Here is a 16,174-nt window from a genome sequence, read left to right on the forward strand (position 1 = left end):
ACTATATACAAAACAATACGTACTTCACCATCATCCGCGATGTACATAGGTACTTGTACGTAGTATGTTGTATTCGATTAGAGATTCAATAACGCTTTCAATTTCCTCGTAGTTCACATAGCGTAGTGGTTAGCTATTCAACTGTTATTATATGGATAACCATCTACAGACATATTTGTAAAAGAGTACACTTTAGTTGGGTTAATGAAGGTTCTGTTGCCCACATTATTTCAGCAAAAATGTAATGGCTGGGGTAAAAGTTAAAAGAGACAATACAGAGCTAAACTAACTACCAGCACTGGCTATGTGGTCTTGTGGGAACATCCCTGACCTTCAATATTTTGATCCTGGATCAGTTTCTGTCTCTTTAAAATATTTATCCACTCAGTACTTTTCAGCCATTACAACAATATTTAAATTGTATTAAGTTATATATTGTTATTGTTTTCTAAAGAAACAAACCAGCCATGGAGTGACTGGAGTCATTGTTTTCATTACAGGTACTGTATAGCTATTTGCTAGCCATCTACAGGAATCTTTGTACAAGAATACACTTAAGTTCCATTAATAAACATTCTGTTCACCACGTTATTTCAGCAAAAAAGTTAAAAGTTAAATTTTCACTGTTTAAATAGTGTAATGGTTAAAGACACAGTTTGCCACAGAACACTGTGTATTGAAACAAGCCAGGGACAACAACATTTATCCCTTCTCATGGCGGGCCGGCTGAACAAGGCTTGCCTAGTTCCTTTCCTGGTTTTAAATGTCTTTTCATACTGTCCCCCTGTGGGAATTGAACCCAGAATACTGCTGTTGCAATTGCCATGCTCTGCCAACTGAACTGCCATTGAATAGGCTACGGCTAAGATTTCCCATATTACATATTCCAATCACAATCTCCACAAGTGAATATTGTGTAAGGCTTAGGGTTTATTTAGTATTGGACCAATATACTGGTATCAGATCACTCAACTGTGCCAAATGCTTTCACTGTCTGGACATGAAAAGATGACCTGATACGCCAGTGGACTATCCTGCACCTTGTCCAATCTTTGGACAACTATTTTCTTACCCATAACCTCATTGTACCAACCTGCAACGTTAATTAACCTAACTTGCCAGTGCCATGTCATCAGTCCTGACATGGGCTACCACCAGAATTACCAACAAGTCAAGAAAACCTAAAACTTCCCAATGTTCTGCCTCCAAATGACAGTTTTTACAAAGAAAAAAGGGGTCTAATAGCTTTTAATCATTGATTAAAATGCTTAAAATGTAAAGAGTCATTCAGAAATCAAATCAGCTGGCTCACCTCAAACACTCAGAATTCTCATCACTGGTCTAGGGAATAAACAGTGTTTATATACAGCTCTGGGAAAAAATTAAGAGACCACTCCTAATTTTTATTAAATCAGCTTCTCTACATGTATGGCAGCCATTACATTCCAGTGTCTGTTAAATTCCAATACAGGCACACCTCATTTTACTTAATCAGGAACAGATTAGGTGATTAACTGAACCAAATTTAATTTAACAAGGAAAAGTATAAAAAAACACTGCTGTGGTCATCACTATCCTCTTGCAATAGGACCAGCTGCATGGCAAAACAGTGAAAGTAGTGCCTCAAAGGTAATTTGATGATGACCGTCAACTTATTTGAATGTCACTCAACAACCGTAGGATGACATCAAGTGACCTACAAAAATAATGACAAACAGCAGCTGGGGTGAAGTGCACTGTGAGGACGGTTTGAAACAGGCTCCTAGGGGCAGGGCTGAAATCATGCAAAGCTAGAAAAAGCCCTTCATCAATGAGAAGCAAAGAAGAGCCAGGCTGAAGTTTGCAAAAGACCATAAGGATTGGACAATAGAGGAATGGGGTAAGGTAATCTTCTCTGACGAGTCAAATCTTCAACTTTACCCAACACTTGGTCGGCTAATGGTTAAACGGAGACCTGGAGCGGCCTACAAGCCACAGTGTCTAGCACCCACTGTGAAATTTGGTGGAGGATTGGTGATGATCTGGGGATGCTTCAGTAAGGCTGGAATCGGGAAGATTTGTCTTTGTGAAGGACGCATGAATCAAGCAAAGTACAAGGTTATCCTGGAAGAACACCTGCTTCCTTCTGCTCTGGCAATGTTCCCCAACTCTGAGAATTGGTTTTTCAAGAAGGACAATGCTCCATGCCACACAGCCAGGTCAATCAAGGTGTGGATGGAGGATCACCAGGTCAAGACCCTGTCATGGCCAGCCCAATCTCCAGACCTGAACCCCATTGAAAACCTCAAGAGGAAGATGGATGGTCACAAGCCATCAAACAAAGCTGAACTACTTGAATTTTTGTGCCAGGAGTGGCATAACGTCACCCAACAGCAATGTGACAGACTGGTGGGGAGCATGCCAAGGAGCATGAAAGCTGTGATTAAAAATCAGGGTTATTCCACCAAATATTGATTTCTGAACTCTTTCTAAGTTAAAACATTAGTATTTTGTTGTTGAAAAACGAAAATGAATTTGTTTTATTTGCATCATTTGAGGTCTGAAAACAATGTATATTATTTTGGTTATTTTGACCAGTTGTTTATTATTTTCTACAAATACATACTCTAAATGACAATATTTTTATTTGGAATTTGGGAGTAATGTTGTCAGTAGTTTGTAGAATAAAACAAAACTGTTGATTTAACTCAAACACATACCTACGAACAATACAACCAGAGAAACGGATAATTTTGTAGTGGTCTCTTAATTTTTTTTCAGAGTTGTATATATAACATTTCCCAATGCAAATTTATATGGAAAGTGACGCTCTTGCTATTGGACACTTGAATTAAGTGGTTCATTACTATTGGTTAAAGTATTTTCAACGTGTCCGTCCAATCAGAATGACTTTTCAGATATAAATACGTACGCCCTCAGTTGCATTACGTAAAAGCAAGAAAGGAAGTCGCTGTTTTCTTGAAAGGGCCACTGTCCATTTTTTTTAATTAAAATTGTATCCAACTTAATACCATGTCTGGTAGAGGCAAAACTGGGGGAAAGGCTAGAGCTAAGGCAAAGTCACGTTCATCTCGCGCCGGGCTTCAGTTCCCCGTAGGACGGGTCCACAGGTTACTGCGCAAAGGGAACTACGCGGAGCGTGTGGGTGCTGGAGCTCCAGTGTATTTGGCTGCAGTTTTGGAATATCTAACGGCTGAGATCCTCGAGCTGGCTGGCAACGCTGCAAGGGATAACAAGAAGACAAGGATCATTCCCCGCCACCTTCAGCTGGCTGTCCGAAACGACGAGGAGCTCAACAAGCTTTTAGGTGGTGTCACCATCGCGCAAGGAGGAGTATTGCCAAACATTCAGGCTGTTCTCCTACCCAAGAAGACTGAAAAGCCAGCAAAGAGCAAGTAACCAGCTTGAAAACAATGTCACCACAGAAGCTGAGCTCATTCAAGAGCCACACAATTCTGTTTAGCCTCCTGTACAATGCCAGCGTACCAAATACATAGGTAGGCTTGCAGACGGACAATGCTTTGTGTTACTGGTTTCAACCATGCATAGCCTACCCACCGTCGTTTACCATTTGGACAATTTATATACGTGAAAATGTCGTCGCCATTGAAGTGAAATTATCGTTTACCAGTCGCCATTGTGCTCTCCTGGATCTGAACTACAGTATGGTGGCGCATTTGAGGGGGGGAGTTAATAACACCAGATATTTAATTGTAGATCTTTATCGACCAATATTGGGGCTGTTTTTATTTAGCATTGTGTTAAACTATGTAGATGCCATCAGGCATGTTTATTTGTCTTTTGTTTATTTCAATAAATGATCTGTAGCCTTCTGGTACAGGGCACGCACAGTAACGTCATTTCCAGTCTTTATTCACAATATGGGGAATTTCAAAAAGGGCTCCATGAACAAAGGACACATCTAGAGGCTTTATTCTCGAATGTTATTTAAATAATTGTAGTGTTTTGAATTGAAGAGTACTACATTTTATAGGTTTACAGAAAGCATAAATTAAACCCAGGAATTGAGCAAAAATGTATACAGCAACCAGTATGCTTTTGCTTTATTTCCATTAAACAGAACATCTCAGGGTAACAGGGTAAATTCCATGGACTCAAAACAGTCCCATATGATAATGTAGCCATAATTGGATGTTTTGTATTTCTTAAAGTATATAAACATTTCACACCATATTGACTAATGTTATCAATATTATGGTGTCAAACTTTCCAAAAATGAAAACCATAAGACATCTGGGCCACATGCCCTTGTAACTGCAAGTAAACTTCAGTGAGGGATAATACCTGAAATAAATGTATGGGATGCATTCTTTTAAGGTCAACATTTTGTACTGCTGCCTTTGTCACTACTGATAATCTTCAGTCTTCATGTCATTGAGACCAAGGTCTTCGTTCTGCTCAAATGTCCTGGTATACTTCTCAGTGGTCATCTCTGGGTCTGGGTCAGGTGCATAAACATTCTGCAGGCAAATGTTCAGACAGTACATTAATGAACAAGGTTGGGAAATGTGTGATTAATGAAACCAAATTAATAACTGGAGATGAGAATGTATTGAAACCTTTAAAAGGTCTGAGTACGGTTGCCTTTTACCTGGAGATAGCTGTTCCCTGCAGGGTCATCAAGAACAATGTGCACATCCATTTCTCCTGCCATGATCTATAATATTAAAAAAAAAAGAGGTTAAAGTCCCAATCCAGCTTACAATGCACTCTGAGATACAACAGATTTAGCTTGGGTGCTAGACTGTTCTGCATTTAATAATGCTGCTTTGTTGCCTTGCTACACATGTAAGTATCCCACATATGTAGTTATAAAGTTTAGCTAAATAAAAATTCCATGTCTAAATATTAACTAACTAATAGCTGTTGGATGATTGAGGGTCAGTATACTTAACACTGTATTCAATAAACTGAAGTTAAAATGTATATACTGTAAATTAACAAAGATGTTTCAATGCATTTGCAGTGTAGTAACACGGTTAGTAAACAACTGCTCTACCAATTGATAACATTTACAAGCCTGGCAATAACTATAATTGAGATCATTGGATCTAATAGTTACAAATTTTTTTTTTGTGTGAGACAACTAGCCAATGAGTTATTTTAAGTTCACAAATCAAATGCAAAAAACTAAAACCTATCCATGTATGATTACCAGTGTTGAGGGTAACACCTTACAATGTAACACATTACAGTAGTAGTAATAATAATAATGACTTTTTATGGTAATGAGTAATGTAACAGAGTATGCTTCTAATTTTAGTAATATATTAGAATTATTGATCAAAGACTTATTAATATGCTATTTCTTTCCTGCCTGGATAAACATATTTTGCAAAGCTAGACCTGAGTTTATTGCACAGCGCACTTGGGTGGAAGTGTCTGGGAACAAGATTCCGGTGCTGCATTATTCTTCCTATATTGCTGCTGCCCACATGATGTGATGTAGGTACATTCTAATAACATAATAATGCAAAGAAAAATGAAGGGAATAGGCTAGCAGTTTGGCTTAGATGCGAATGAAAAATCTCAGTGTACAATGTGGTAATAGGGTTTATTTAGCTTTGCGTCTCTGCTCATACAATCCTTATTTTGTGGCTATTAGTGTCATGTGTCACATAATGATCTAATGATGCCTAGCACAAGTTGGTTACGTGAAGAAATATCATATGGAAAAGACATCGGTGTGTGAGACATGACTATTTATGTTCTACAGACTGTGGTGCAAGTCTTCCTGATCATGCATTCATAAAAAAATGTAAGCCTACGCTCTGACTAGTGTAAAAAACTATTTGTATCTATCCTATAGGTGAAATCACTTCTCAGAGGTTCTGATTTGTGAGTTTGTTGTTTGTGTGTTAAGTTTACTTAAAGGGTTGGCTAATCCAGGTGGGCAAAAGGTCTAACCTAATGACTGAGACCATTCAAACGTTTATTAATTTTAGCTATTAAAACATTTTTTGCCCCCTCTTTGGTGAGAAACTATGTTTGTGTCTGGTTCAGTCTATTGTGCGTGACGTTTTGGGATGTGGTACATTTGAAGTAACAAAAATTACCCCAAAACTGGTGATTAGTCACATTGTTCACAGTTCTAAATACATTGGAATGTGTAAGTACATCAAGGTAATGAATCACAAGTTTGACAAAATCTGGTTCCAAACAAAACAGTCACATTCCAAGAATGTATGCCACTAACCTGGTCGATCTTCTGACCAAAAAGCTTCAGTTTCTCTGTTCGATCTGAAGTGGAGCTGTCTCCACAAGTGAAGGGATTTTTGGAAACAATCTGGATGAACACAGAACAACATGGTGGTGGATACATGTGAATATCTTGAGTCCACAGTAAAACAGACCATAGTCCAGTGGTTCCAGACCAACCTGTAACAATGGCTGTTGTGCTGCTTTTGGTTCAGTTTTAGGATTAAACAAATCAAACTTTTGACATTTTAGTCATTCATGTGAACATAGTGACCTCACAAATAACAGGTAAAGAACTATATGGTGGAACACTCATACAACCCATTAACGATAATGACATTTCACTTAATGAAGTAGCTATCACCGGTCTTGTAAAGTCAATGATTAGATGTTAAAAAAATACACAACTCTCCGGTAATGACTAGAGACTAACTCCTGTGTACACTCTTTACTGTCCCTCCTCATACATTTATCACTCCAAGAGTCTGAATAAAGCATAAAAAGTTCTCACCAGATCTTTGATGTCTTTAAGAAGTCCTTCCAAGGTGGTGAATTTGCCGCCGACAGCCGCCATCCCCAACTCAAACTCCAGCTCAGGTATGAGGATGCTGCATGTCTCTGACTGCAAAAACACAACCACGACATGGACCAACTTGGCATTGACATATTGTTTTAAAGTGAAGTGTTCACAAATGCAGTGTTGTCACTCTTTTTCCCCCCATCAGCCTTGATTACCGGTTACCATTTATTTAATGAGGCTTGTAACTGGTGGTGAACCGACTACTAGGCTATATACCAGAATAGTTGATGTATCATTATCCCCATAAAACCAAGTGAGAAATTGTGATAGTGGTTGTTTTTCCATTTTTCCCATAAGAAATGTCAAGACCTCTTCTACTAAGGTCCATCCTCTGACCTGTGCCTTTCCACAACATTGTCAGATTATTGCTGGACCGTGTAAGTGGAACCGGCCTAGAAGAGAGAATATCACTGGACTGAACTGACTGACAACCCCTTGTTAAATAGCATAGTGGTTAAAGTCGTGGACTACAGAACAACAGGTCCTGCGTTTGACTCCCGTCACAATCAAAACACATTATTAACAACTCAGGTTTTGTTCAGGACAGACAAAAGTTTTGCTGGCTACAACCTTCAGTAGCTACGTAACAGGAAGCCTAAAATAAAACTGTTCTGGTGGATATTAGGATTTGTTCAGGATAGTCTAACACTTCGCTGGCTACACGATTCTCTCAAGAAGTCTGTGATCGTCACCATATTAATTGATACTGTATCAATGTCATTCACTAATGGCTAATAAGCCAGTGGCAAAAGAGGATTAGTTCAGGATAGACAAAAACTTTGCTTGCTACAACCTTTAGTAGCTACGTTATAAGAAGCCTAAAATGAAACCGTTTACTGTTATATTGTGACTATTTATGGTGGATTTTCAAATTATGTCTTAGGATTTGTTCAGGATAGACAAAAACTTTGCTGACTATACACGATTCTCTCAACTTTTCACTTGACTAAAGTCTTTTATTGTCACCTATATTGATACAGTAGTTATTGTATCAATGTCATTCACAAATGGCTGATAAGCTATTAAAACGGCCAGTGGCAAAAGCCAAACAGTACATAGATTCTATTTGTGGTGGACTTAATAAGTAACGTTACTCAGTTTAACACAATGGTGTCACACATAGCGTGATGTTAATGCGTGACATTATATAATGTCAAGAGGCTATACCGACACCCAGCAAATGTATAGCTCTGTGGCATAGTGGTTAGAGACACAGCCTTTCAACACTTTATTGCGGGCCGGCTGAACTAGGCTGGCCTGGTTTCTTGTTTGAAAGCACCTTTTCACCCATAATGGATTCTATCCTTTGAGCTGCACAACTAAGCATTGGAGTCCTCTATAATACAACTTTTATTCTGAACTATTTAAAGTCACTACAGCTGACCACAGATGGAAGATATTTAGTTTGAGTCGTGATCTGAAAGGTGGAAGGTTATACCTCAGCAGGTTCGCAACTGCAATTCTAAGGGGGCTGCTCACTTATCCAAACAGGATACTTTACTGTTTTAATTTAGATTTTTCTCTTCTGGGAAATTCTGAGTTACTGTGTGCAAATAAAGCAGGAGGAATTTCATTTGAGGCTGTAAGGCAACAAAAGGTGAACATGTTGAAAGGAGGTTGTGACTTTCTAAACCCACGTTGTGCGCACCCACGCGCACACACAGAAAGGTTAACTACATATTAACATATGCTTACTAATCTATGAAAGTCAAAAACCCTTGACTGTAGGCTGATAGAGCTCTTGCTTTGCATCTCCATCCATGCCACAAAGTGCATTAATCTGAACTGTACTAAACTGCTTTAAACTGAATTTCCTTGCTAGACAATGCACAATGCTATAACAGTGAAGATCAAAGCATGTGCTGCTCCGTCAAACAAAGTCACACAAATTTTGATTGTCATGAATATAGCAGCAATAGAGTTGGCAAAAGCACAAACTTAAGGAATGCTGCAGTAAGAATAAAAACGAAATGATGCCAGAAAATACAATGACAATGGAAGGGGGTACCTTGAGGAGATCTCGGGACATGTCAGACACGTCAGTGATGTGAAGGGTTATCCTTGTGCCTAGTTCTTCTGTGGCACCCCCAGATTTCACCTGAACCACAGTAGACGTGAAGTTGGAATGTATTAGGACATTTTCAATATCTATGAATAGGCCATGAAAATAAAATCAAGTGCATGACTATTACCAAACATCATATTAGACAGTTCCTGACCTTCATAGAAGTATATGGACGCACAGAAACGCATTCATGGTTCAGTTTTACATTACGCCATTACTAACATAAACTGACGTTAGCCAATGCTTAAAAGGGACATTTTTCATTAAAAAAATAGGTCACTTACTTCGTTGGTTCGATGTCCACAGTCATCACAATTTGTTGCCATAATAATGACTTCTTTGAAATGGGGAATTTCTGAAGAGATATTAAGGAGATATGCCTACTACTCTGCAAGACAAAACACTATAAACCCCAACTATGTGCACCTTTAAATATACTGCTTCAACTTCTTCAGATTTGCCATACCAAAATAATTCAGCTAAGCCATGAATAGAGGGGTAAACTGCATTAAAGCAGGGTGATCTTCCCATGGACATGTGTTTCAAACCACCCAAGGATTTAAAATGCTAAATGGGTTTTGACCCCTTACGAATAAAGAGGAAGTTTGAATCATCAAGGTACAGTGTTACTGACTTAAAGAAGCCCCACTGCAACTAGAATTACATACCTAATTTTTATACCAGACTGTACAACAGCTGATAAGACTAATTTCAGTGTCACTTACACCTAATCATTTCTAAATATGTGCTTAGCTGTGGTATATTGGTGATATACCACAAGCACAAGACGCCTTACTACTCTTACAAAAACCAGTTACCAATGCATTTAAAACAGTAAAGTGATGTCATACTCAGGGTACACCATATACCACAGTTATCAGTCAATTAGCATTCAGAATTCAAACCACACATTTTTTAAGCATATTTTTTTTAACAGTGCTGGCCATTATTGGTGTATTTGCTTCAATGCAAATGCACTGATAATATTGATTTGCCGTGGTCTGATAAAAAGAAAACTCTGTTTAAAAAGGTGTAATCTTATACAACACCACTGTTGGGGACGACCAAACAGGCTGGAAAGGATACGGACAAGCTTCATATTGGTTGAGGCTGGGGCATTGCACTCAGGACAATTTGTATTAAATGTTAACACCTGAGGGAGAAATTAGATTACTCAGGACAAGTCAATTATTGAGGAAAAATGTCAAATTTTAAAGCAAAATGTCTATCTACACATTTTACCTCATTCCTCATGCTGTCAATGTCATTACTGGGCTTTTCCTCCTCCTCATCCTCTTCTTCAGCCTGTGAAAAATAAATAAAATGCATTGTCACATTATTCTAATGCCAGACATGTTTTAGTAGTGAACCAAATGACAAAGTAATCATGTTTTCCATGTTACAGGTTTGAACCTGTAATGACTCCGAACATATCGACCCAAGGCATCAAGTGAACAGCAACTGAGGCACTGCCTTTCTGATATGCCATGTTAAACAAGAGGCGTGATGTGTCAAGTCAAACGACGCACCTTTATTCCTAACTGGGCGTCCTGTTGGGGAGTTCTCTTGTAGTGGCTGATTGAGAGTGACTCATCCTTCTGTGGCGCAAAGGGGTTCTCCACAAAACTGTTGCCAGATGGATCATCAATGATCTAGAAAAACAAACCAATGCTTATTTAACAGAGGTTCACTCTGAAAGTAATCCAAAGTAAAATTAACATTGTTGGCTGACTAATTGTCAAACAAATAATGTCAATTAACGATTTAATTGTCTATATCGTTGTCTAATACTACTGTAAGAATACACAGGGATCCAGTACCTTGACATTAGAGCCAACATAATTAAATTCCATGCAATTTCAAACTAGTAGACAGGTGAGGCTGGAGGGATAATTGGACTCACCAGTGTGAATTCCCTTTCACCATCTTTTAACTTATTCAATTCATCAATGAACCCATCAATCTTCTCAGCAACTTCTGGTACAGATACCTTCAACAGTAAAAAATGATTTAGTCAACAAACAGTTAAGTACTTATTACATTTTGTGAAATCAAAGTAAACAAATACAGTTTATACTTTTCTCAGTGGCTGGTCTTGCTTCAAACCTGCAACTGCACGGTCTAACAGTCCTTCGATTGTCGACAGTGCTAGGGAGCAAGAAATGTCGGAATGTATTAAGACACCTTCACTTTGCCCTCAATCTATAACCCTGTTTCCGAAAACATTGGGACGCTGCATAAAATGTCAATAAAAACAGAATGCAATGATGTGCGCAAATCCTATTTGTAGTACAAAGACAACATATCAAATGTTGAAACAGAAATATTATTGTTTCTTGGAAAATACATACAGACTTTGAATTTGATGCCAGCAACACATGTAATGCAAAAAAATAAAAAATAAACCAGGTGGAATATCATACAACCAATTAGGTCAACTGGCAACAGGTCAGTAACATGGCTGGGTATTAAAAGATCATTCCAGAGAGGATGGGGAGGGGTTCACTACTCTGAAAGACTGCATGGGCAAATAGTGCAACAATTTAAGAATAACGTTTCTCAACGTAAAATTGCAAAGAGTATGGGGAACTCATCATCTATGGTACATAATATCATTAAAAGTTTCAGAGAATCCAGAGAATGCTCTGAATGCAAGCCAATATTGGATGGCCGTAATCTCCGGGCCCTCAGACGGCAATGCATTAAAAACAGACATGATTCTGTAGTGGAAATCACTGCATGGCCTCAAGAACACTTCCAAAAACCATTATCTGTGCACACAGTAGGTCACTGCATGCACAAAAACACGTTAAAACGCAACCACGCAAAGAAGAAACCATACATAAACAATATCCAGAACCGCCGCAGTCTTCTCTGGGCTCAAACTCATTTAAGATGGACTGAGGCGAAGTAGAAAACTTTCCTGTGGTATGACAAATCAAAATTTGAAATTATTTTTGGAAATCATGGATGCTGCATGTTCCAGACAAGAGAAGGACCATCCAGCTTGTGATCACTACACAGTTCAAAAGCCAACATCCGTGATGGTATGGGGGTGCATTAGTGCACATGGCATGGCTGACTAGCACATCTGTGAAGGCACCATTAATGCTGAACAATAGATACAGGTCTTGGAGAAACATGCTGCCATCCAGACTATGACTTTTCCAGGGAAGGCCTTGCTTATTTCTGCAAGACAATGCCAAACCACATTCTGCACGTATCACAACAGCATGGCTCCTTTTTTGAAATGTGATGAGGCCATCAAATTCTAAAGGAGCATGTATTTTTCCAAAAACAATAATAATTCTCAGTTTCAACATTTGATGTGTTGTCTTTCTACTATTTTCAAATGAATATAGAGATAAATGATTACCACATTATTGCATTGTTTTTATTTACATTTTATGCAGCGTCCCAAGTTGTTTGGAAACGGGGTTGTATAAACAATAACCTATAATGATAAAGCTAGAACATGTTTTTATAAATTGTTTTGAATTTATTGAAAATTAAACAAGGAAATATCTTATGTACACAATTCTTTGTTATGACACTCCAAATTAAGCTCAGCTGCATCATGTGTCCTTTGATCATCCTTGACTTTGAAATGTCTAGAACTTGAATGGAGTCAATCAATTGGACATGATTTAGAAAGTTAAACCTATATAAAAAAAAGTTACCATCCACAGTGGTCAGAGCAACATGTTATGGCGATAAAAGATGCACGGATAAGAAAATGGTTCACTGATAATGACAATTTTCTTTCAACACCATTGGCCAAAATAAATAATGATGTTTTGTCATGTTGTACCAGCGTGCCCTGATAAGGCTTTTAAATTTCAACAAATGCAAATGAAATCATACAAATGTTATCATACAACAAAATAAAATAAATAGAAAAAAGATGACAAAACACATTCTTTAATTGTACAATATACAATGCCTGGATAAGCATTTAGATTAGTAAATAAGTATTAAATCAACGAGACTGAAACAGAGAATAAACAATAATCCAATAGGACATGAATCAAGCAAAAAAAAAAAAGACAGTAAGAAATAATCAGTCAGAAATAATCAGCCATTTGAAAGCAATCTGCTGACATCGATTATTACATATTTGCCTATAATTAGCAGATACTGACTGCTAGGCAATATATCAAAGCATCCCTGATGAGGATGTGTCTCAGCAGAACGGACTGGGAGACAGGTAAGGATATGAAATACACAGGTCATTAAAGAAAACCTGATGCAGAGTGCACAGGACCTCAAACTGGGGCTTAGATTTATTGGTCAGCATGACAATGCCCTGAAGTTCACAGCCAAGACAACAATAGAATGGCTTCAGGACAAGTCCATGAATGTCTATGAGTGGCCCAGCCAAAGCTCGGACTTGAACCCCTTTGAACATCTGTGAGGAGAACTGAAGATCTCATTTCACTGACACTCCCCACTGAATATCACACAGCTTAAGGAGATCCTACAAGGAAGAATGGGAATAACTACCCAAATCCAGGTGTCCAAAGCTGGTAGAGACATACCTACGTAAATTTAAAGCTGTGATCACAACCAAAAAAAAAAACTCCAGAAAGTACTAAATAAAGGCACTGTATGATATATTTACATTGTGTTTTCAATAAATTCAAAACATTTGCTTGATTAATGAGAAAAAATAGAATGTAATTATTATGACTATAAAGTCCATAACAACAAAATGCTGGTCGGAATACTTTCAGAAGGCTCTGTAAGGGCACACAGCTTGACTTAGTATAACAACTGGATAAACATTTTGCCTACAACACAGTTCCATTGACTACCCCGCTCTGGAAGTTACCACCTTTCCCCCCCAGTTTGAGCTGAGTCACCAATGATTCTAAATCTCCTCAATACCTGTGTAAATAAAAGGAAACAATAACAGTACTAAAAGCTAAAAATAATTTCTGCTCTAAAAGCCTATATATTGGATGAACACACTAAAGGTAATGCAGTAGATTTGAGACAGGGCTAGCAATTCTCAGGCCAACGGGTATTAGTGGCCATGGAACAGCTGTATGTACAGTGAATATTTATTTCCAAAACTAAAACATTTGAGTACTTACATCCTTTCTGTGTGTATGGAGGGATTTCAAAATCCAGTTCAGGGATTCTGGTAGTAGCACTGTCCACTTTAACAATTTCTCGATTCATATCCTGTAAAACAAGATAACAGACTGAATATCTAATAATACAACAACATTTAAAGAAAACTGTGCATCAATATTTTCAGTCTAATACACTGGGGAAAAAATGTGTTGTTGCTCCAAAGCCGAAAAAGATCCCAGAGGTCTTCCATACTCATAAAAATATTATTATCTATGTAAGTGATCATTTCTCAAGATGATAGTTCAGCATTGTAACCAACTTCAGTGGGCAAATGCTCTCCTTCGACAGCCATTCATTTGCTGGAGATGTGCTGTTCACAGATGAATCCGGGTTTCAACGGTAGCTGGGAGTAACTCAGCAAAAAATAGAATTGTTGCGTTTCTATTTTAGTTCAGTATACAATGACGTCTTTGAAATGTTATTGCAGATGTTTAACACTTAGATTAATACATTGGCTGGTACTACAATCACAACAGCATATTTTAAACTTCAGTAATCATCAAGTTGTGAAATGGTTAAAACACCAATTACAGGTATAAACCAAAATGAGTCCACCAAATTTACACAATAATTAGGAGAACGTATCTAGCCTATCGATCTTGTCAAAACTGCACGGCATGAGTCCGGTGGTCCATTTGACAGGTACTGCTATAGCATGGGTTCAAATCCATCCACTGCTACTCAGCAGAAACATTCTTTTAAAATAAAGCACAAAAGGGAATATAATGTGATGGTATTTAGGGAGTGATAGCAGACAAGTCAGAGAGTGTACCTCATCCTCTTATCATATATATTACATATATTACAGCCAGCCTGCAGCACATCCCAAAAACAAACTAAATCTGCTAATGCACTATTTGACAGAAGTGAGCGTGGTCTGACAGAGTAGGTACATATTTAAAATGTACCTGACAAAACCAAAACCACGAACAATAGTGGTTCAGGCTGCAGGAGCCATAGATGAAAATCTGAACAATGTTCCCAGAAAATACCCATACAGTACATCTGTATAAACAAGTTTGTTTCTGCCACGGATTCACACACACATTTTACACAATTAAATAAACCATGTCCAGAGCAGCCAAGTGGTAAAGAATGTTGGGCCAGAAAAACTAAAGATTGTTGGTCGTAACACCAGAACTAACAAGATGAATAATCCTGTGGTGCTGTCCCTGAAAAAGACAGTTAACCCAAAGAAACAGGAAGGAGAAGTGTTCTCAATTTACTACGTAGGGAACATAATGTCTGGGGGAAATGCAGCACTCTAGTTAGAGTAACCTACCTGTTTTGACTTCACTTTGAGAGTGTAGATAATGCCTTGATCCTGTATGCGACCAGCAGATTGGATTTCAGTGTTCGACCAACTGCAGTTAGGGCAGGAAAAAGAACTGACGATAATTTCTTTGAAAAAGGGTATCTTCGTGAGAAGAAAACGTGTCAATCCCTAAAAATATGGAGACAACACATGCCATATCAGTGACAGTCAATCATACCGCGAAATACAATTCCAAATATTTAAGTAAAACACTTTGACGTGTTACCTAGCAAGCTAATTAGCTCACGTTGAGCTGGCTACACTACGGTACTTACATTTTGATAACAATTCATGCACAGGCTCTCAATTTCGGTGGTTTGATTGTCTTCATCATCAGCACTGATCTCCTTGAAAACACTACCGCCACGGACATTTCCTTCTGTTATGAGGGACATTATTTCACTTTACGATGTTGATACATATAAATATATATATATATAAATATATATAATACACCAACGGTTATGTCGCAAACGCCACACGTTGTTTCCGAAACTTCCTGCGTTCCTAATTACAACACATGAGCTTCTTAACTGGTATCTTGTCAAAAAACACTGAGAAGTACTTCCGGGTCACGTCCGATATGATGAATACTTCCCACGTAATAGTGGAACATTTTAAAATGACCTGAATTCATATTTGAAAACACTTAGCGTGTACACAGTAACAATAATTCATATTTGTTAATATTTCTGTAAAATTATCATTTTAAATGTTCTGAGGTCAAATATATGGGAGTATGATGAGCTGCTGCAAGACCCCCATTCAAAACATTGAAAAAGAAGTTTCAGCTGAGGTGGGGTTGGGTGTGTTCTGTAGGATGTACAAAATATTTAGACATTTTACGAGGGCGTCG

At 38.0% G+C, this 16,174-nt stretch overlaps 2 protein-coding genes across 2 annotated transcripts; one reads left to right on the top strand and one right to left on the bottom strand.

Annotated features, from left to right (window-relative positions):
• Positions 1-2,928: 2,928 nt before the first annotated feature.
• Positions 2,929-3,853, top strand: LOC105006575 (histone H2A). The gene is given in 1 exon segment (NM_001311044.1): positions 2,929-3,853. A coding segment is annotated over 1 exon segment (387 nt). The 5' UTR covers positions 2,929-3,012; the 3' UTR covers positions 3,400-3,853.
• Positions 3,854-4,035: 182 nt separating this feature from the next.
• Positions 4,036-15,834, bottom strand: zpr1 (ZPR1 zinc finger). Its single transcript, XM_010865192.4, has 14 exons — positions 15,594-15,834; positions 15,286-15,447; positions 13,961-14,051; positions 10,942-11,012; positions 10,768-10,854; positions 10,394-10,516; positions 10,107-10,169; positions 9,951-10,017; positions 9,149-9,219; positions 8,808-8,897; positions 6,731-6,841; positions 6,218-6,307; positions 4,613-4,678; positions 4,036-4,481 (listed from the first exon to the last, which is right to left on the bottom strand). Exons 1-14 carry the CDS (start codon positions 15,711-15,713, stop codon positions 4,368-4,370), a joined length of 1,326 nt encoding a protein of 441 aa, XP_010863494.1. The 5' UTR covers positions 15,714-15,834; the 3' UTR covers positions 4,036-4,367.
• Positions 15,835-16,174: the final 340 nt, after the last annotated feature.

Source organism: Esox lucius, chromosome 7 (genome assembly GCF_011004845.1).
Source record: "Esox lucius isolate fEsoLuc1 chromosome 7, fEsoLuc1.pri, whole genome shotgun sequence".
Taxonomy (NCBI): domain Eukaryota; kingdom Metazoa; phylum Chordata; class Actinopteri; order Esociformes; family Esocidae; genus Esox; species Esox lucius.